This window comes from Salmo trutta, chromosome 23 (assembly GCF_901001165.1).
Source record: "Salmo trutta chromosome 23, fSalTru1.1, whole genome shotgun sequence".
Lineage (NCBI taxonomy): Eukaryota > Metazoa > Chordata > Actinopteri > Salmoniformes > Salmonidae > Salmo > Salmo trutta.
The window spans coordinates 32,585,529-32,608,719 of NC_042979.1; the positions used below are offsets into that span (position 1 = coordinate 32,585,529).

A 23,191-nucleotide genomic window follows, 5' to 3' on the forward strand; every position below is an offset into this window, starting at 1 on the left:
ATGACAGCCCAGTAGTCGTAGTACTACTACAGTTATGACAGCCCAGTAGTCATAGTACTACTACAGTTATGACAGCCCAGTAGTCATAGTACTACTACAGTTATGGCAGCCCAGTAGTCATAGTACTACTACAGTCATGACAGCCCAGTAGTCATAGTACTACTACAGTCATGACAGCCCAGTAGTCATAGTACTACTACAGTTATGACAGCCCAGTAGTCGTAGTACTACTACAGTTATGACAGCCCAGTAGTCATAGTACTACTACAGTCATGACAGCCCAGTAGTCATAGTACTACTACTGTCATGACAGTTTAGTGGTCATAGTACTACTACAGTCATGACAGTTTAGTGGTCATAGTGTGCATGTAGTTGCTAAATTGCAGTATTGTAGGTGGAGAAACTGAAGCCCATTACCTGGCAGTGAATGGAATCACTCCTGTTTAAGGATTAGTGGGTGTCGAATGTATGGAACGGTGTGTTTAATAAAAATCACTAGGCAGGGATTTACACAGGATTACACTCATAATATACAGCCTTTATCCCTAAGCCATTCCATCCCAATGAGAAACTAAACCAAAACAATGGCCCTTTTTCTTGTGAATGTGAAAGATTGTTGAGGATAGGACTGCAGAGCTCAAAGTTTATCAACGGTCATAGCTGCATCTTAGATTGAAATTAGATCAAATGAAGAAGGGAAGTGGTGAGGTTTTGTGGCGCCGTAGGCTTCCTGGACAAATAGAGACGTATCTAAGGTTTGATTGGTCTACAATTTGACCATAAACATTTACATTACATTTACATTTTAGTCATTTAGCAGACGCTCCTATCCAGAGCGACTTACAGTAGTGAATGCATACATTTAATTTCATGCATTTTTTTTTTTGTACTGGCCCCCGTGGGAATCGAACCCACAACCCTGGCGTTGCACACACCATGCTAGCGTTGCAAACACCATGCTCTACCAACTGAGCCACAGGGAAGACCCGTAAATGTTGAATGAACCATCAGACTGTTCCATATGCAGGGTCGATTAAGACGTTACCTCATTAACAGGTTTACAACAGGTCTGAAGACTGCATTAATTCAGAGTTTCTCAAGGACAGTGCAGTAGATTATTGTGCATTCCTAAAGCCTAGCATAAAGGCATCCCTCCAAGCTGATCACAAGGAGTGGAGGAGGAGAGGCCAACAAATGAAGGAGTGAAAGGAATGAGTGTCAGTGCATTTGTTTTCTCTGTAAAGGAGAGCCTATCCCTGTGATTGTTTGAGTCTCTGCAGGGCCTTCCTTATCACTATCTGGACAGAGAGAGAGAGAAACATTACAGTCCCATTCCTCTCCTCCTCTCTCTCTGAGCGCTCAATGTTCCCATTGTGTTCAGGGCAGCGAGGCAAGGGTTAGAGTGCACCCTCAACGAACAAACACTGTTTGTTCCGAGCGAGGGATGGAAGAAGGGATGATTTTGAGCACAAACAGCCACCAACATTTATTTAATCTTCCGACAGACTTGACTTTGAGAGAGAGACCCTTTGGCTGTGTCAGAATCACATGTCCAATGTAGGCTAACTGACGTCTATGGCACACAATGCCTGGTCTAAAACGATATGACGTCCATGTAACCTACACTGTATGTGACGTCTATCCCTCTCCAAGTTCCCAAAGGGTAAATGTTTATTAGCCTATATTAGTGAGCTATAGGCCGTACTTTATAAGTGACATCTAAAATAACTATGTGACTGTTCTCCCCTCAGAGTAAACGGCGGTTCGAGAGAGACTGTAAAGAGGCGGACCGGGCGCAACAGTACTTTGAGAGAATGGACGCCGACATTAATGTAACAAAAGCAGACGTGGAGAAGGTATGTCCTGTCATCGCTCTCCTGCTCACCACCAACCAATCAAAAACTAGCCTGCCCACCACTGACCAATCACAAGCAAGTGCATTATAATCACACTGCTTAAACACAACTGCTTTATCTCTCCCCTCTGTGCATGAAAAGAGAAAAGAGTTAATGTACTGTACAACAACCCCCTCTTTTCCCTGACCACGTGAGGCATCAGTAACAGTTGGTTTCGCTCCAGGGCTTTCTGCAAAGGCTGGCATTGTGTCTCTCTGTCAGCAGCACAGTAATAGCAATCTCCTGCTTCTCACCACAGCGGATAGCAGGACTTACTGCCTGAGTCATTATCACTGTTGGCCAGGCAGACCAGGAGCAGAGCAGCCAGTCATTGTGACCTGCCTGTCTACCATGTGCGTCGCTTGGCAGCACAACCAGCTTCGTGTCCGTGTGTGTGTGTGCACATGGTTGTCTCTATCTAACCTTCCTTCCTTGCATGCTGGAAAATGAGTATTGTGTCGTTTGAAAGTGTTGTTTATCTGTTAATCTGCATATTTGCGTTTCTGCTCTCGCTGGTGAATCTCAACAGTCATCAGACTTTGGGGTCTTGTGTTGATGTCACATCCTGGGATAGCCTCTGATGTACGGGTCTTTAACCCCCACACTGACACCCACGCCACGCCATGTCGCAAGGCATCATGGGTCAGCACCACCCCGGTGTGTTGCTTCATCAGCAGTCCGCCCAGCAGCGGACCAGGCTCAGAGCTCAGAGAGGACACGGTTCAGATCCGATTATGATGCTAATACAGGCCTGCACAAGGAGCCTTTATGTCTTCAGTCTCTCACAGCCAAACAGACACAATGGATGGGCTCAGACCATTGGCTCGGACCAGAGCAGCACTGTACAGCACTGGACTGACAGGAACTGAACTGGCATACAGTATCAGCCCTGCTTCTCCCTCAGCAACCAACACAAACACATACCTGTGTTGTGGCTGGCATTGTGTCTGAGTCCCCTGTGTTAGTGGAAATTAAGTTATTCACTGCTTGGTTTTGAGAAACAAACAAGTCTTTAGTCATAACAAGGATGTTTTTAATGCATTTGAAGATTGGTGTTAGTCATGTACACTCAATATTTGATTCTCTATATGATATTATGGCACGGCAACATAGCTCTTGATCTGGAGTTTTGTATGGAGAGTTTATTGCCAGTGGAAAGTCTAAACTGTCCCTTGCATAGATAAGTGTGAGTCTGTAGGTGCTCGCTCTCCCCCACGCACACACACACTGCTGTGTTCCCAGTTGTGTGTGTGTGTGTGTGTCGCTATCTAATGGAAGACTGCAGTGATGTTAACAGACCCTACATTATTCATACGTAGTATCTGTTGTGTGCGTGTCTGTCTGACTCTGGCCTCCTCTCACTTACTCACATTCACTTTCTCTCTGATTAAATGGAGAAAACAAAATAAATATACATTATTTCATTTCCTCTTCTACAATACCCAGCTGACATTGGGACGGACATTAATTCCATTTTTTTACTCCCTTTTATTTTTACATAATTTCCGGCATCTGCTCTTTTACTCTGTGGCTTTTCTTTCCAACAGTTACTCAATGTTTGTCTTGTTTCTGTTGTCGTGGCAGTTCTTTGTTCCAGGCAGGGAATCAGAGCTGAGGTGGATGAAGCCATACTATTTTAATGTGACCTGTGTTACTCTTAACACTCTCTCATTCTGGAAACACACACTGGCACAAGATATCATGGACACAAATTTGCCACCACTCTGATGTCATTAGTACTAAATCATGTAATAAATCCATCACTTTCTATGTATAATGGTCTGTTACGATCTGCTTTTCACTATTTAGTGTATTAACCAGGCCACATAATACGCTGCTTGATGATCCTGAGAAACCAAACGCTTCCATGTGTTCCTCCTCTGACTGCAGACAAGATTCCCTCCATCATTTAGGAGACATTGGAGTATTACATCATCGGAAAACATGACATGTCACCACCCTAACCATTAATGTGTTGATTTGTTATACTGATGGTTATAGGCTAAGTGTTGGATTGTGTGTTGTGTGTTTAGCAGTCTTCTTGTGGTGTTGTGGTAGGACATCTCAAGCACTGCTGAGAGAATTCAGATAATTCAGTAATGGGAAAACTACACTCGCTTGCTATGTTCTAAGATAATAGCAGTATTCTACTTGGGATATATTTGGACTGGGGGAATCTGAGCCGTGTAGTCTTAGTTAGGACCATATCTCAGAGCACTGGCTATATTCCAGAGAGGCTGGAGTTTGTTGAGCTGGGGTTCTGGTGGTTTGGTAAGCAGCTGGTGCTAACCTCAAACTGCTCCCTATCCTCCACTGGCGGACAAATCCTTCAAATTACGGTTTGGCCGCTTCGCCACTTAGATTAAGACATGTCCCCTTACGGCTCTGTGTGGACTTTTACTGAGTATGCTATTACATTTTAGTCATTTAGCAGACGTTCTTATCCAGAGTGAATGCATACATTTCACTTTGTACTGGCCCCCCGTGGGAATCCAACCCACAACCCTGGCGTTGCACACACCATGCTGGCGTTGAAACACCATGCTCTACCAACTGAGCCACAGGGAAGACGCTATGAAGTGTAGTCTCTGCTGGAAAGCACTGAAGAAAGTAGAAAAGAAGGCCTACTGCTCGGTGGCCCTCAAGTGTCAGTTGTAAATTAACTAGGCCTATTGACCTACCACCTGGAGCCCCTGGAGCGATGACTGTAGCTATGACTATGCAGGGTCTATGAAAGCTTCCTGCTTCCTGTTCAGCAGGAAGTGGCTAACTTTGTGTGTGTATTGGTTGTTATTTATTTTTCTGCCATACCTTGAAGCGAAGTTCCCACAAGGTAGGTCCACACTGGGCAGAGCATGTGTTATACAGTGGGGCAAAAAAGTATTTAGTCAGCCACCAATTGTGCAAGTTCTCCCACTTAAAAAGATGAGAGAGGCCTGTAATTTTCATCATAGGTACACTTCAACTATTACAGACAAAATTAGAAAAAAATCCAGAAAAATCACAATATAACATTTTTAATGAATTTATTTGCAAATTATGGTGGAAAATAAGTATTTGGTAAACAACAAAAGTTTATCTCAATACTTTGTTATATACCCTTTGTTGGCAATGACACAGGTCAAATGTTTTCTGTAAGTCTTCACAAGGTTTTCACACACTGTTGCTGGTATTTTGGCCCATTCCTCCATGCAGATCTCCTCTAGAGCAGTGATGTTTTGGGGCTGTCGCTGGGCAACACAGACTTTCAACTCCCTCCAAAGATTTTCTATGGGGTTGAGATCTGGAGACTGGCTAGGCCACTCCAGGACCTTGAAATGCTTCTTACGAAGCCACTCCTTCGTTGCCCGGGCGGTGTGTTTGGGATCATTGTCATGCTGAAAGACCCAGCCACGTTTCATCTTCAATGCCCTTGCTGATGGAAGGAGGTTTTCACTCAAAATCTCACGATACATGGCCTCATTCATTCTTTCCTTTACACGGATCAGTCGTCCTGGTCACCTTTGCAGAAAAACAGCCCCAAAGCATGATGTTTCCACCCCCATGCTTCACAGTAGGTATGGTGTTCTTTGGATGCAAGTCAGCATTCTTTGTCCTCCAAACACGACGAGTTGAGTTTTTACCAAAAAGTTCTATTTTGGTTTCATCTGACCATATGGCATTCTCCCAATCCTTTTCTGGATCATCCAAATGCTCTCTAGCAAACTTCAGACGGGCCTGGACATGTACTGGCTTAAGCAGGGGGACACGTCTGACACTGCAGGATTTGAGTCCCTGGCGGCGTAGTGTGTTACTGATGGTAGGCTTTGTTACTTTGGTCCCAGCTCTCTGCAGGTCATTCACTAGGTCCCCCCGTGTGCTTCTGGGATTTTTGCTCACCGTTCTTGTGATCATTTTGACCCCACGGGGTGAGAGCTTGCGTGGAGCCCCAGATCGAGGGAGATTATCAGTGGTCTTGTATGTCTTCCATTTCCTAATAATTGCTCCCACAGTTGATTTCTTCAAACCAAGCTGCTTACCTATTGCAGATTCAGTCTTCCCTGCCTGGTGCAGGTCTACAATTTTGTTTCTGGTGTCCTTTGACAGCTCTTTGGTCTTGGCCATAGTGGAGTTTGGAGTGTGACTCTTTGAGGTTGTGGACAGGTGTCTTTTATACTGATAACAAGTTCAAACAGGTGCCATTAATACAGGTAACGAGTGGAGGACAGAGGAGCCTCTTAAAGAAGAAGTTACAGTTCTGTGAGAGCCAGAAATCTTGCTTGTTTGTAGGTGACCAAATACTTTTTTCCCACCATAATTTGCAAATAAATTCATTACAAATCCTACAATGTGATTTTCTGGATTTTTTTTCTCATTTTGTCTGTCATAGTTGACGTGTACCTATGATGAAAATTACAGGCCTCTCATCTTTTTAAGTGGGAGAACTTGCACAATTGGTGGCTGACTAAATACTTTTTTGCCCCACTGTATCTGTGGGAAAACACACACAAACTGTCTCAAGTTTCGACCTTGTTTCTCATCGTTTACACAGGTCACCCCAAAACACAATCACCTGTTCAAGCACACACTGGTTGATTCCACTTCATTTAATTGAAATTACATTGCACCAACATGGAACAGACGTTGAATTGACATTTGTGCCCAGTGGGATGTTAGTGACCTCAGCATCCCGTGTTGAGCACTGTCCTATATCTGGACTCTGTCCAATACTGAGCACTGTCCTATATCTGAACTCTGTCCAATACTGAGCACTGTGCTATATCTGGACTCTGTCCATTACTGAGCACTGTCCTATATCTAGACTATGTCCAATACTGAGCACTGTGCTATATCTAGACTCTGTCCAATACTGAGCACTGTCCTATATCTAGACCATGTCCAATACTGAGCACTGTCCTATATCTGGACTCTGTCCAATACTGAGCACTGTCCTATATCTAGACTATGTCCAATACTGAGCACTGTCCTATATCCAGACTCTGTCCAATACTGAGCACTGTGCTATATCTGGACTCGGTCCAATACTGAGCACTGTCCTATATCTGGACTCTGTCCAATACTGAGCACTGTCCTATATCTGGACTTTGTCCTATATCTGGACTCTGTCCAATACTGAGCACTGTCCTATATCTGGACTCTGTCCAACACTGAGCACTGTCTTATATCTGGACTCTGTCTAGTACTGAGCACTGTCCCGTATCTAGACTCTGTCCTATATCTGGACTCTGTCCTATATCTGGACTCTGTCCTATATCTGGACTCTGTCCTATATCTGGACTCTGTCCAATACTGAGCTCTGTCCTCTCAGGTGTGTCTATATATCTCTGTTTTGTAGGGTTGCTTTTTAGCATAATAAGTTGTCTTTGGAGGTCTGTTTGCTGTGTCTTCATACCTGTTGTTTTTTCTGTGAGTTTAGGCCTATGTCGCTCAGTTTCTTCATGTGTGTATTTGTCAAAGCTTTCTGCTTGCTTTATCCTTAACACCGTTGACATGAATCAACACACTGACTGGCTAATGTGGCTATGCAAGCAAAAGCATCAGACATTTATTTCTGTCCCTTTTTCTTTATTCAAAACACTCACAAGATCACATGTATGTCTGTAAGGCGCATTTATTTATTTATAGAAGGTCTCGGACACACCAATAGCTTTTGCTGGCCCAGAATACTTAGCACCTCTGAACGTAATTTGACAACTGAGTGCACGGCTATTCTACAACACGATGAATGACCGGCAGACGAACGCTAGATCCACATTCGGTGCAATATGTGCGAGCCTTAAGACATTTCAGTCTCAGTTTAGCTTTGTGGTTTTAGATTTGTTTGAGAGATTAAAGTGTCTCTGCAGAAGAGGTGTGTGTTTGGTGTGTGTATCATACTGAGCGAGGCTATCCACTGTTTACTGCCTAGTGCGTCAACAGGATGTGAGGCAGCTGAGGTTAGAGTTTGAGGTTTGTTGATCAGTAGTGTTGCCAGGGTGATGTGTATCTATCCTTCCACACACCTGCCTCTCTTTTACACACATTCACCGCTCTGTTCACTCTGTATAGGTGTGCTAGTCAAGAAGTTGTGTCCCTTCTCCATTTGATTCTTATGCCAGCCCTGTGTGTGTGTTTGTGTCTGGTTAAATATGCCTGAGATAAACTGGTTTAGAACAGATGTAGGGAGGAGAGAGACAGGAACAGGTCTCAGACCTGCAGCGTTGTAGAAATCAGTGTTTGGATCAACTCTAGACTGAAAAAAATATAAACGCAACATGTAAAGTGGTGGTCCCATGTTTCAGGAGCTGCAATTTGTTTATATCCCTGTTAGTAAGGATTTCTACATTGCCAAGATAATCCATCCACCTGAAAAGTTTGGCATATCAAGAAGCTGATTAAACAGCATGATCATTACACAGGTGCACCTTGTGCTGGGGACAATAAAAGGCAACTCTAAAATAGGCAGTTTTGTCACAGAACACAATTCCACAGATGTCTCAAGTTTTGAGGGAGAGTGCAATTGGCATGCTGACTGCGGGAATGTCCACCAGAGCTGTTGCCAGAGAATGTAATGTTCATTTCAATACCCTTAGCTGCTGCCAATGTCATTTTAGAGAATTTGGCAGTACATCCAACCGGCCTCACAACCACAGACCGTGTATAGTGTTGTGTGGGCAAGCGGTTTGCTGACGTCAACATTGTGATCAGTGCCCCATGATGGCAGTGAGGTTATGGTATGGGCAGGCATAAGCTATAGACAACGAACACAATTGCATTTTATCGATAGCAATTTGAATGCACCAAAATACCGTTATGAGATCCTGAGGGCAATTGTGAGGTACAGTATCTGTGACCAACAGATGTAAATCTTTATCCCAGTTATGTGAAATCCATAGGTTAGGGTCTAATTTATTTCAATATGAACTGTAAATCAGTCAAATCTATGAAATTGTTGCATTCATATTTTTGTTCAGTTAAATTGAAGGCAGTCAATTAAAGTGATTTGAATTAAAAATTCTGAAATGTAAACACATTAAAAATAAATAGCTTCTACTTTTCAGTGTATTGAGAAGTCACTGAAATTAAATTATTTGTTTACTTCCTGAATTGACTGCCTTCAATTCGAATGGAACCAAACCGTGATAGAAATATGGTATGGCTCAGGTCAGGCCTGGGTGACAAGGTCAGGCTTGGTGTACTGTAGAGAGGAGACAGACAGGGTCAGGCCTGGTGTACTGTAGGGAGGAGACAGACAGGGTCAGGCCTGGTGTACTGTAGGGAGGAGAAAGACAGGGTCAGGCCTGGTGTACTAAAGGGAGGAGACAGACAGGGTCAGGTCTGCTGTACTGTAGGGAGGAGACAGACAGGGTCAGGCTTGGTGTACTGTAGGGAGGAGACAGACAGGGTCAGGCTTGGTGTACTGTAGAGAGGAGACAGACAGGTTCAGTCCTGGTGTACTGTAGGGAGGAGACAGACAGGGTCAGGCTTGGTGTACTGTAGGGAGGAGACAGACAGGGTCAGGCTTGGTGTACTGTAGGGAGGAGACAGACAGGGTCAGGCTTGGTGTACTGTAGAGAGGAGACAGACAGGGACAGGCTTGGTCTACTGTAGGGAGGAGACAGACAGGGTCAGGCTTGGTGTACTGTAGGGAGGAGACAGACAGGGTCAGGCTTGGTGTACTGTAGAGAGGAGACAGACAGGGACAGGCCTGGTGTACTGTAGGGAGGAGACAGACAGGGACAGGCCTGGTGTACTGTAGGGAGGAGACAGACAGGGTCAGGCCTGCTGTACTGTAGGGAGGAGACAGACAGGGTCAGGCCTGGTGTACTGTAGGGAGGAGACAGACAGGGTCAGGCCTGGTGTACTGTAGGGAGGAGACAGACAGGGTCAGGCTTGGTGTACTGTAGAGAGGAGACAGACAGGGACAGGCCTGGTGTACTGTAGGGAGGAGACAGACAGGGTCAGGCCTGCTGTACTGTAGGGAGGAGACAGACAGGGTCAGGCCTGGTGTACTGTAGGGAGGAGATAGACAGGGTCAGGCCTGGTGTACTGTAGGGAGGAGACAGACAGGGTCAGGCCTGGTGTGCTGTAGGGAGGAGACAGACCGGGACAGGCCTGGTGTACTGTAGGGAGGAGACAGACAGGGACAGGCCTGGTGTACTGTAGAGAGGAGACAGACAGGGACAGGCCTGCTGTACTGTACGGAGGAGACAGACAGGGACAGGCTTGGTCTACTGTAGGGAGGAGACAGACAGGGACAGGCCTGGTGTACTGTAGGGAGGAGACAGACAGGGACAGGCCTGGTGTACTGTAGGGAGGAGAAAGACAGGGACAGGCTTGGTCTACTGTAGGGAGGAGACAGACAGGGACAGGCCTGGTGTACTGTATGGAGGAGACAGACAGGGACAGGCTTGCTGTAGTGTAGGGAGGAGACAGACAGGGTCAGACCTGGTGTACTGTAGGGAGGAGACAGACAGGGTCAGGCCTGGTGTACTGTAGGGAGGAGACAGACAGGGTCAGGCCTGGTGTACTGTAGGGAGGAGACAGACAGGGTCAGGCCTGGTGTACTGTAGGGAGGAGACAAACAGGGACAGGCTTGGTGTACTGTAGGGAGGAGACAGACAGGGACAGGCTTGGTCTACTGTAGGGAGGAGACAGACAGGGACAGGCCTGGTGTACTGTATGGAGGAGACAGACAGGGACAGGCCTGGTGTACTGTAGGGAGGAGACAGACAGGGACAGGCCTGCTGTACTGTAGGGAGGAGACAGACAGGCCTGTTGTACTGTATGGAGGAGACAGACAGGGACAGGCCTGGTGTACTGTATGGAGGAGACAGACAGGGACAGGCCCGGTCTACTGTAGGGAGGAGACAGACAGGGACAGGCTTGGTGTACCGTAGGGAGGAGACAGACAGGGACAGGCTTGGTGTACTGTATGGAGGAGACAGACAGGGACAGGCCCGGTCTACTGTAGGGAGGAGACAGACAGGGACAGGCTTGGTGTACCGTAGGGAGGAGACAGACAGGGACAGGCTTGGTGTACTGTAGGGAGGAGACAGACAGGGACAGGCTTGGTGTACTGTAGGGAGGAGACAGACAGGGACAGGCCTGGTGTACTGTAGGGAGGAGACAGACAGGGTCAGGCCTGGTGTACTGTAGGGAGGAGACAGACAGGGACAGGCCTGGTGTACTGTAGGGAGGAGACAGACAGGGTCAGGCCTGCTGTACTGTAGGGAGGAGACAGACAGGGTCAGGCCTGGTGTACTGTAGGGAGGAGATAGACAGGGTCAGGCCTGGTGTACTGTAGGGAGGAGACAGACAGGGTCAGGCCTGGTGTGCTGTAGGGAGGAGACAGACCGGGACAGGCCTGGTGTACTGTAGGGAGGAGACAGACAGGGACAGGCCTGGTGTACTGTAGAGAGGAGACAGACAGGGACAGGCCTGGTGTACTGTACGGAGGAGACAGACAGGGACAGGCTTGGTCTACTGTAGGGAGGAGACAGACAGGGACAGGCCTGGTGTACTGTAGGGAGGAGACAGACAGGGACAGGCCTGGTGTACTGTAGGGAGGAGACAGACAGGGACAGGCCTGGTGTACTGTAGGGAGGAGACAGACAGGGTCAGGCCTGGTGTACTGTAGGGAGGAGACAGACAGGGTCAGGCCTGGTGTACTGTAGGGAGGAGACAGACAGGGTCAGGCCTGGTGTACTGTAGGGAGGAGACAGACAGGGTCAGGCCTGGTGTACTGTATGGAGGAGACAGACAGGGACAGGCCTGGTGTACTGTAGGGAGGAGACAGACAGGGACAGGCCTGCTGTACTGTAGGGAGGAGACAGACAGGCCTGGTGTACTGTATGGAGGAGACAGACAGGGACAGGCCTGGTGTACTGTATGGAGGAGAAAGACAGGGACAGGCCCGGTCTACTGTAGGGAGGAGACAGACAGGGACAGGCTTGGTGTACCGTAGGGAGGAGACAGACAGGGTCAGGCCTGGTGTGCTGTAGGGAGGAGACAGACCGGGACAGGCCTGGTGTACTGTAGGGAGGAGACAGACAGGGACAGGCCTGGTGTACTGTAGAGAGAAGACAGACAGGGACAGGCCTGGTGTACTGTACGGAGGAGACAGACAGGGACAGGCTTGGTCTACTGTAGGGAGGAGACAGACAGGGACAGGCCTGGTGTACTGTAGGGAGGAGACAGACAGGGACAGGCCTGGTGTACTGTAGGGAGGAGACAGACAGGGACAGGCCTGGTGTACTGTAGGGAGGAGAAAGACAGGGACAGGCTTGGTCTACTGTAGGGAGGAGACAGACAGGGACAGGCCTGGTGTACTGTATGGAGGAGACAGACAGGGACAGGCTTGCTGTAGTGTAGGGAGGAGACAGACAGGGTCAGACCTGGTGTACTGTAGGGAGGAGACAGACAGGGTCAGGCCTGGTGTACTGTAGGGAGGAGACAGACAGGGTCAGGCCTGGTGTACTGTAGGGAGGAGACAGACAGGGTCAGGCCTGGTGTACTGTATGGAGGAGACAGACAGGGACAGGCCTGGTGTACTGTAGGGAGGAGACAGACAGGGACAGGCCTGCTGTACTGTAGGGAGGAGACAGACAGGCCTGGTGTACTGTATGGAGGAGACAGACAGGGACAGGCCTGGTGTACTGTATGGAGGAGAAAGACAGGGACAGGCCCGGTCTACTGTAGGGAGGAGACAGACAGGGACAGGCTTGGTGTACCGTAGGGAGGAGACAGACAGGGACAGGCTTGGTGTACTGTATGGAGGAGACAGACAGGGACAGGCCCGGTCTACTGTAGGGAGGAGACAAACAGGGACAGGCTTGGTGTACCGTAGGGAGGAGACAGACAGGGACAGGCTTGGTGTACTGTAGGGAGGAGACAGACAGGGACAGGCTTGGTGTACTGTAGGGAGGAGACAGACAGGGACAGGCCTGGTGTACTGTAGGGAGGAGACAGACAGGGACAGGCTTGGTGTACTGTAGGGAGGAGACAGACAGGGACAGGCTTGGTGTACTGTAGGGAGGAGACAGACAGGGACAGGCCTGGTGTACTGTAGGGAGGAGACAAACAGGGACAGGCCTTGTGTACTGTAGGGAGGAGACAGACAGGGACAGGCTTGGTCTACTGTAGGGAGGAGACAGACAGGGACAGGCCTGGTGTACTGTAGGGAGGAGACAGACAGGGACAGGCCTGCTGTACTGTAGGGAGGAGACAGACAGGGACAGGCCTGGTGTACTGTAGGGAGGAGACAGACAGGGACAGGCTTGGTCTACTGTAGGGAGGAGACAGACAGGGACAGGCCTGGTGTACTGTATGGAGGAGACAGACAGGGACAGGCCTGGTGTACTGTATGGAGGAGACAGACAGGGACAGGCTTGCTGTAGTGTAGGGAGGAGGCAGACAGGGACAGGCCTGGTGTACTGTAGAGAGGAGGCAGACAGGGACAGGCTTGGTGTACTGTAGGGAGGAGACAGACAGGAACAGGCTTGGTGTACTGTAGGGAGGAGACAGACAGGGACAGGCTTGGTGTACTGTAGGGAGGAGAGGGACAGGCCTGGTGTACTGTATGGAGGAGACAGACAGGGACAGGCCTGGTGTACTGTAGGGAGGAGACAAACAGGGACAGGCCTTGTGTACTGTAGGGAGGAGACAGACAGGGACAGGCTTGGTCTACTGTAGGGAGGAGACAGACAGGGACAGGCCTGGTGTACTGTAGGGAGGAGACAGACAGGGACAGGCCTGCTGTACTGTAGGGAGGAGACAGACAGGGACAGGCCTGGTGTACTGTAGGGAGGAGACAGACAGGGACAGGCTTGGTCTACTGTAGGGAGGAGACAGACAGGGACAGGCCTGGTGTACTGTATGGAGGAGACAGACAGGGACAGGCCTGGTGTACTGTATGGAGGAGACAGACAGGGACAGGCTTGCTGTAGTGTAGGGAGGAGGCAGACAGGGACAGGCCTGGTGTACTGTAGAGAGGAGGCAGACAGGGACAGGCTTGGTGTACTGTAGGGAGGAGACAGACAGGAACAGGCTTGGTGTACTGTAGGGAGGAGACAGACAGGGACAGGCTTGGTGTACTGTAGGGAGGAGAGGGACAGGCCTGGTGTACTGTATGGAGGAGACAGACAGGGACAGGCCTGGTGTACTGTATGGAGGAGACAGACAGGGACAGGCCTGGTGTACTGTATGGAGGAGACAGACAGGGACAGGCCTGGTGTACTGTAGGGAGGAGACAGACAGGGACAGGCCTGGTGTGCTGTTGTGAGGAGACACACAGGGACAGGCCGGTCTACTGTTGTGAAAAGACAAACAGGGAGGTCTTGTGTACTGTAGGGAGGAGAGGGACAGCCCTGTTCGACCGTAGGGCGGAGACAGACAGGGACAGGCCTGGTGTACCGTAGGGAGGAGATAGACAGGGACAGGCTTGGTGTACTGTAGGGAGGAGACAGACAGGGACAGGCCTGGTGTACTGTATGGAGGAGACAGACAGGGACAGGCCTGGTCTACTGTACGGAGGAGACAGACATGGACACGCTTGGTGTACCGTAGGGAGGAGACAGACAGGGACAGGCTTGGTGTCCTGTAGGGAGGAGACAGACAGGGACAAGCCCGGTCTACTGTTGTGAAGAGACAAACAGGGACAGGCTTGGTGTACCGTAGGGAGGAGACAGACAGGGACAGGCTTGGTGTACTGTAGGGAGGAGACAGACAGGGACAGACTTGGTGTACTGTAGGGAGGAGACAGACAGGGACAGGCTTGGTGTACTGTATGGAGGAGACAGACAGGGACAGGCCTTGTGTACTGTAGGGAGGAGACAGACAAGGACAGGCTTGGTCTACTGTAGGGAGGAGACAGACAGGGACAGGCCTGGTGTACTGTAGGGAGGAGACAGACAGGGACAGGCCTGGTGTACTGTAGGGAGGAGACAAACAGGGACAGGCCTGGTGTACTGTAGGGAGGAGACAGACAGGGACAGGCTTGGTCTACTGTAGGGAGGAGACAGACAGGGACAGGCCTGGTGTACTGTAGGGAGGAGACAGACAAGGACAGGCTTGGTCTACTGTAGGGAGGAGACAGACAGGGACAGGCCTGGTGTACTGTAGGGAGGAGACAGACAGGGACAGGCCTGGTGTACTGTAGGGAGGAGACAGACAGGGACAGGCCTGGTGTACTTTAGGGAGGAGACAGACAGGGACAGGCTTGGTGTACTGTAGGGAGGAGACAGACAGGGACAGGCCTGGTGTACTGTAGGGAGGAGACAGACAGGGACAGGCCTGGTGTACTGTAGGGAGGAGACAGACAGGGACAGGCCTGGTGTACTGTAGGGAGGAGACAGACAGGGACAGGCTTGGTGTACTGTATGGAGGAGACAGACAGGGACAGGCCTTGTGTACTGTAGGGAGGAGACAGACAAGGACAGGCTTGGTCTACTGTAGGGAGGAGACAGACAGGGACAGGCCTGGTGTACTGTAGGGAGGAGACAGACAGGGACAGGCCTGGTGTACTGTAGGGAGGAGACAGACAGGGACAGGCCTGGTGTACTGTAGGGAGGAGACAGACAGGGACAGGCTTGGTGTACTGTAGGGAGGAGACAGACAGGGACAGGCCTGGTGTACTGTAGGGAGGAGACAGACAGGGACAGGCCTGGTGTACTGTAGGGAGGAGACAGACAGGGACAGGCTTGGTCTACTGTAGGGAGGAGACAGACAGGGACAGGCTTGGTCTACTGTAGGGAGGAGACAGACAGAGACAGGCTTGGTGTACTGTAGGGAGGAGACAGACAGGGACAGGCTTGGTCTACTGTAGGGAGGAGACAGACAAGGACAGGCTTGGTGTACTGTAGAGAGGAGACAGACAGGGACAGGCCTGGTGTACTGTAGAGAGGAGACAGACAGGGACAGGCCTGGTGTACTGTAGGGAGGAGACAGACAGGGACAGGCTTGGTCTACTGTAGGGAGGAGACAGACAGGGACAGGCCTGGTGTACTGTATGGAGGAGACAGACAGGGACAGGCCTGGTGTACTGTAGGGAGGAGACAGACAGGGACAGGCCTGCTGTACTGTAGGGAGGAGACAGACAGGCCTGGTGTACTGTATGGAGGAGACAGACAGGGACAGGCCTGGTGTACTGTATGGAGGAGACAGACAGGGACAGGCCCGTTCTACTGTAGGGAGGAGACAGACAGGGACAGGCTTGGTGTACCGTAGGGAGGAGACAGACAGGGACAGGCTTGGTGTACTGTATGGAGGAGACAGACAGGGACAGGCCCGGTCTACTGTAGGGAGGAGACAGACAGGGACAGGCTTGGTGTACAGTAGGGAGGAGACAGACAGGGACAGGCTTGGTGTACTGTAGGAAGGAGACAGACAGGGACAGGCTTGGTGTACTGTAGGGAGGAGACAGACAGGGACAGGCCTGGTGTACTGTAGGGAGGAGACAGACAGGGACAGGCTTGGTGTACTGTAGGGAGGAGACAGACAGGGACAGGCTTGGTGTACTGTAGGGAGGAGACAGACAGGGACAGGCCTGGTGTACTGTAGGGAGGAGACAGACAGGGACAGGCCTTGTGTACTGTAGGGAGGAGACAGACAGGGACAGGCTTGGTCTACTGTAGGGAGGAGACAGACAGGGACAGGCCTGGTGTACTGTAGGGAGGAGACAGACAGGGACAGGCCTGCTGTACTGTAGGGAGGAGACAGACAGGGACAGGCCTGGTGTACTGTAGGGAATAGACAGACAGGGACAGGCTTGGTCTACTGTAGGGAGGAGACAGACAGGGACAGGCCTGGTGTACTGTATGGAGGAGACAGACAGGGACAGGCCTGGTGTACTGTATGGAGGAGACAGACAGGGACAGGCTTGCTGTAGTGTAGGGAGGAGGCAGACAGGGACAGGCCTGGTGTACTGTAGAGAGGAGACAGACAGGGACAGGCTTGGTGTACTGTAGGGAGGAGACAGACAGGGACAGGCTTGGTCTACTGTAGAGAGGAGACAGACAGGAACAGGCTTGGTGTACTGTAGGGAGGAGACAGACAGGGACAGGCTTGGTGTACTGTAGGGAGGAGAGGGACAGGCCTGGTGTACTGTATGGAGGAGACAGACAGGGACAGGCCTGGTGTACTGTATGGAGGAGACAGACAGGGACAGGCCTGGTGTACTGTATGGAGGAGACAGACAGGGACAGGCCTGGTGTACTGTATGGAGGAGATAGACAGGGACAGGCTTGGTGTACTGTAGGGAGGAGACAGACAGGGACAGGCCTTGTGTACCGTAGGGAGGAGACAGACAGGGACAGGCTTGGTGTCCTGTAGGGAGGAGACAGACAGGGACAAGCCCGGTTTACTGTTGTGAAGAGACAAACAGGGACAGGCTTGGTGTACCGTATGGAGGAGACAGACAGGGACAGGCTTGGTGTACTGTAGGGAGGAGACAGACAGGGACAGACTTGGTGTACTGTAGGGAGGAGACAGACAGGGACAGGCTTGGTGTACTGTATGGAGGAGACAGACAGGGACAGGCCTTGTGTACTGTAGGGAGGAGACAGACAAGGACAGGCTTGGTCTACTGTAGGGAGGAGACAGACAGGGACAGGCCTGGTGTACTGTAGGGAGGAGACAGACAGGGACAGGCCTGGTGTACTGTAGGGAGGAGACAAACAGGGACAGGCCTGGTGTACTGTAGGGAGGAGACCGACAGGGACAGGCTTGGTCTACTGTAGGGAGGAGACAGACAGGGACAGGCCTGGTGTACTGTAGGGAGGAGACAGACAGGGACAGGCCTGGTGTACTGTAGGGAGGAGACAGACAGCGACAGGCTTGGTGTACTGTAGGGAGGAGACAGACAGGGACAGGCCTGGTGTACTGTATGGAGGAGACAGACAGGAACAGGCTTGGTCTACTGTAGGGAGGAGACAGACAGGGACAGGCCTGGTGTGCGGTTGTGAGGAGACACACAGGGACAGGCCGGTCTACTGTTGTGAAGAGACAAACAGGGAGGTCTTGTGTACTGTAGGGAGGAGAGGGACAGCCCTGTTGTACCGTAGGGAGGAGACAGACAGGGACAGGCCTTGTGTACCGTAGGGAGGAGATAGACAGGGACAGGCTTGGTGTACTGTCGGGAGGAGACAGACAGGGACAGGCCTGGTGTACTGTATGGAGGAGACAGACAGGGACAGGCCTGGTCTACTGTACGGAGGAGACAGACATGGACAGGCTTGGTGTACCGTAGGGAGGAGACAGACAGGGACAGGCTTGGTGTCCTGTAGGGAGGAGACAGACAGGGACAAGCCCGGTCTACTGTTGTGAAGAGACAAACAGGGACAGGCTTGGTGTACCGTATGGAGGAGACAGACAGGGACAGGCTTGGTGTACTGTAGGGAGGAGACAGACAGGGACAGACTTGGTGTACTGTAGGGAGGAGACAGACAGGGACAGGCTTGGTGTACTGTATGGAGGAGACAGACAGGGACAGGCCTTGTGTACTGTAGGGAGGAGACAGACAAGGACAGGCTTGGTCTACTGTAGGGAGGAGACAGACAGGGACAGTCCTGGTGTACTGTAGGGAGGAGACAGACAGGGATGCCTGGTGTACTGTAGGGAGGAGACAAACAGGGACAGGCCTGGTGTACTGTAGGGAGGAGACAGACAGGGACAGGCTTGGTCTACTGTAGGGAGGAGACAGACAGGGACAGGCCTGGTGTACTGTAGGGAGGAGACAGACAGGGACAGGCCTGGTGTACTGTAGGGAGGAGACAGACAGCGACAGGCTTGGTGTACTGTAGGGAGGAGACAGACAGGGACAGGCCTGGTGTACTGTATGGAGGAGACAGACAGGAACAGGCTTGGTCTACTGTAGGGAGGAGACAGACAGGGACAGGCCTGGTGTGCTGTTGTGAGGAGACACACAGGGACAGGCCGGTCTACTGTTGTGAAGAGACAAACAGGGAGGTCTTGTGTACTGTAGGGAGGAGAGGGACAGCCCTGTTGTACCGTAGGGAGGAGACAGACAGGGACAGGCCTGGTGTACCGTAGGGAGGAGATAGACAGGGACAGGCTTGGTGTACTGTAGGGAGGAGACAGACAGGGACAGGCCTGGTGTACTGTATGGAGGAGACAGACAGGGACAGGCCTGGTCTACTGTACGGAGGAGACAGACATGGACAGGCTTGGTGTACCGTAGGGAGGAGACAGACAGGGACAGGCTTGGTGTCCTGTAGGGAGGAGACAGACAGGGACAAGCCCGGTCTACTGTTGTGAAGAGACAAACAGGGACAGGCTTGGTGTACCGTATGGAGGAGACAGACAGGGACAGGCTTGGTGTACTGTAGGGAGGAGACAGACAGGGACAGACTTGGTGTACTGTAGGGAGGAGACAGACAGGGACAGGCCTGGTGTACTGTATGGAGGAGACAGACAGGAACAGGCTTGGTCTACTGTAGGGAGGAGACAGACAGGGACAGGCTTGGTGTACTGTATGGAGGAGACAGACAGGGACAGGCCCGGTCTACTGTAGGGAGGAGACAGACAGGGACAGGCTTGGTGTACTGTAGGGAGGAGAGGGACAGGCCTGGTGTACTGTAGGGAGGAGACAGACAGGGACAGGCCTGGTGTACTGTAGGGAGGAGCAGACAGGGATAGGCTTGGTGTTCTGTAGGGAGGAGACAGACAGGGACAGGCCTGGTGTACTGTAGGGAGGAGACGGACAGGAACAGGCTTGGTGTACTGTAGGGAGGAGACAGACAGGGACAGGCCTGGTCTACTGTGGGGAGGAGACAGACAGGGACAGGCTTGGTGTACTGTAGGGAGGAGAGGGTCAGGCCTGGTGTACTGTAGGGAGTAGACAGACAGGGACAGGCCTGGTGTACTGTAGAGAGGAGAGGGACAGGCCTGGTTTACCGTTGGAAGGAGCTTACTTTGGGCAGCCATGACCTGCACTATGGTGAGGACTGTCTGAGGATCACATGACAGATGACATGACATGGAACTCTTTAGTCTGTGGTAAATTCCATTCCTCTCATTCAAGGTTTATGTCGGGTATTTATGGCTCTTTAGGTTATTTCCTGTTTGTGTGTGTATCACTCAACATACACTGTGTGTTGCTAATGGCTTCTGCTACTGCTGCTCCCTCAACAGACCTGCATCTGTGATTGTGTGTGCGCGTGCGTATGCGCACATGTGTGAATCATGAAGGCACCAAGTTCATTATGTGTGATGTGTGTGTTTGTTTCTCCTCAGGCGCGGCAGCAGGCTCAGATGAGACACCAGATTGCAGCAGACAGTAAAACTGAATACTCCAACTACCTGACCAAGTTCAACCAGGAGCAGAATGAACATTACTACACCCTCATCCCCAATATATTCCAGGTAATACTACACCCTCATCCCCAATATATTCCAGGTAATACTACACCCTCATCCCCAATATATTCCAGGTAATACTACACCCTCATCCCCAATATATTCCAGGTAATACTACAACCTCATCCCCAATATATTCCAGATAATACTACACCCTCATCCCCAATATATTCCAGATAATACTACACACTCATCCCCAATATATTCCAGATAATACTACACACTCATCCCCAATATATTCCAAGTAATACAACACCCTCATCCCCAATATATTCCAGATACTACTACACCCTCATCCCCAATATATTCTATTTAATTCTACACACTCATCCCTAATATATTCTATTTAATACTACACATTCATCCCCAATATATTCCAGTTAATAGTACACCATCATCCCCAATATATTCCAGGTAATACTACACCCTCATCCCCAATATATTCCAGGTATTACTACACCATCATCCCCAATATATTCCAGGTAATACTACACCCTCATCCCCAATATATTCCAGGTAATACTACACCCTCATCCCCAATATATTCCAGATAATACTACACCCTCATCCCCAATATATTCTAGATAATACTACACCCTCATCCCCAATGTATTCCAGTTAATACTGCATACTCATCCCCAATATATTCCAGATAATACAACACACTCATCCCCAATATATTCCAGATAATACAACACTCATCCACAATATATTCCAGTTAATACTATACCCTCATCCCCAATATATTCCAGTTAATACTACACCCTCATCCCCAATGTATTCCAGATAATACTACACCCTCATCCCCAGTATATTCCAGATAATATACTCCACACTCATCCCCAATATATTCCAGATAATACTGCACACTCATCCCCAATATATTCCAGATAATACTGCACACTCATCCCCAATATATTCCAGGTAATACTACACCCTCATCCCCAATATATTCCAGGTAATACTACACCCTCATCCCCAATATATTCCAGGTAATACTACACCCTCATCCCCAATATATTCCAGATAATACTACACCCTCATCCCCAATATATTCTAGATAATACTACACCCTCATCCCCAATATATTCCAGTTAATACTGCACACTCATCCCCAATATATTCCAGGTAATACTACATATTACTACACCCTCATCCCCAATATATTCCAGATAATACAACACACTCATCCCCAATATATTCCAGATAATACAACACACTCATCCACAATATATTCCAGTTAATACTACACCCTCATCCCCAATATATTCCAGTTAATACTACACCCTCATCCCCAATATATTCCAGATAATACTACACCCTCATCCCCAATATATTCCAGGTAATACTACACCCTCATCCCCAATGTATTCCAGATAATACTACACCCTCATCCCCAGTATATTCCAGATAATATACTACACACTCATCCCCAATATATTCCAGATAATACTGCTCACTCATCCCCAATATATTCCAGGTAATACTACACATTACTTCACCCTCATCCTCAATACATTCCAGATAATACAACACACTCATCCCCAATATATTCCAGATAATATACTACACACTCATCCCCAATATATTCCAGTTAATACTACACACTTACCCCCAATATATTCCAGTTAATACTACACATTACCACACCCTCATCCCCAATATATTCCAGATATTACAACACATTACTACACCCTCATCCCCAATATATTCCAGATAATACTACACATTACTACACCCTCATCCCCAATATATTCCAGTTAATTCTACATCCTCATCCCCAGTATATTCCAGATAATATACTACACCCTCATCCCCAATATGTTCCAGTTAATACTACACACTCATCCCCAATATATTCCAGTTAATACTACACCCTCATCCCCAATATATTCCAGTTAATTCGACATCCTCATCCCTAGTATATTCCAGATAATATACTACACACTCATCCCCAATGTATTCTAGGTAATACTACATATTACTACACCCTCATCTCCAATATATTCCAGATAATACTACACCCTCATCCCCAATATATTCCAGTTATTACTACACCCTCATCCCCTATATTTTCCAGTTAATACTACACCCTCATCTCCAATATATTCCAGTTATTACTACACCCTCATCCCCTATATATTCCAGGTAATACTACACATTACTACACCCTCATCCCCAATATATTCCAGGTAATACTACACCCTCATCCCCAATATATTCCAGATAATACTACACCCTCATCCCCAATGTATTCCAGATAACACTACACCCTCATCCCCAGTATATTCCAGATAATATACTACACACTCATCCCCAATATATTCCAGATAATATACTACACACTCATCCCCAATGTATTCTAGGTAATACTACATATTACTACACCCTCATCCCCAATATATTCCAGATAATACTATACCCTCATCCCCAATATATTCCAGTTATTACTACACCCTCATACCCTATATATTCCAGTTAATACTACACCCTCATCCCCAATATATTCCAGTTATTACTACACCCTCATCCCCTATATATTCCAGGTAATACTACACATTACTACACCCTCATCCCCAATATATTCCAGGTAATACTACACCCTCATCCCCAATGTATTCCAGATAACACTACACCCTCATCCCCAGTATATTCCAGATAATATACTACACACTCATCCCCAATATATTCCGATAATATACTACACTCTCATCCACCAATATATTCCAATGAATACTACACCCTCATCCCCAATATAGTCCAGTTAATACTACACCCTCATCCCCAATATATTCCAGTTAATACTACACCCTCATCCCCAATATATTCCAGGTATTACTACACCCTCATCCACAATATATTCCAGGTAATACTACACACTCATCCCCCATATATTCCAGTTAATACTACACCCTCATCCCCAATGTATTCCAGATCATACT

The 23,191-nt window shown here is 49.3% G+C and overlaps 1 protein-coding gene across 1 annotated transcript in view; it reads left to right on the plus strand.

The window, feature by feature from the left end:
• LOC115159810 (formin-binding protein 1) overlaps positions 1-23,191 on the plus strand; it is a gene marked incomplete at its 5' end in the record, with an annotated part of 82,301 nt that overhangs the window by 32,400 nt on the left and 26,710 nt on the right. Inside the window, 2 exons of the mRNA XM_029709867.1 lie at positions 1,752-1,856; positions 20,127-20,255. Of these exons, the coding sequence (XP_029565727.1) occupies positions 1,752-1,856; positions 20,127-20,255 (234 nt within the window). The remainder of the gene's footprint in view (positions 1-1,751; positions 1,857-20,126; positions 20,256-23,191) is intronic.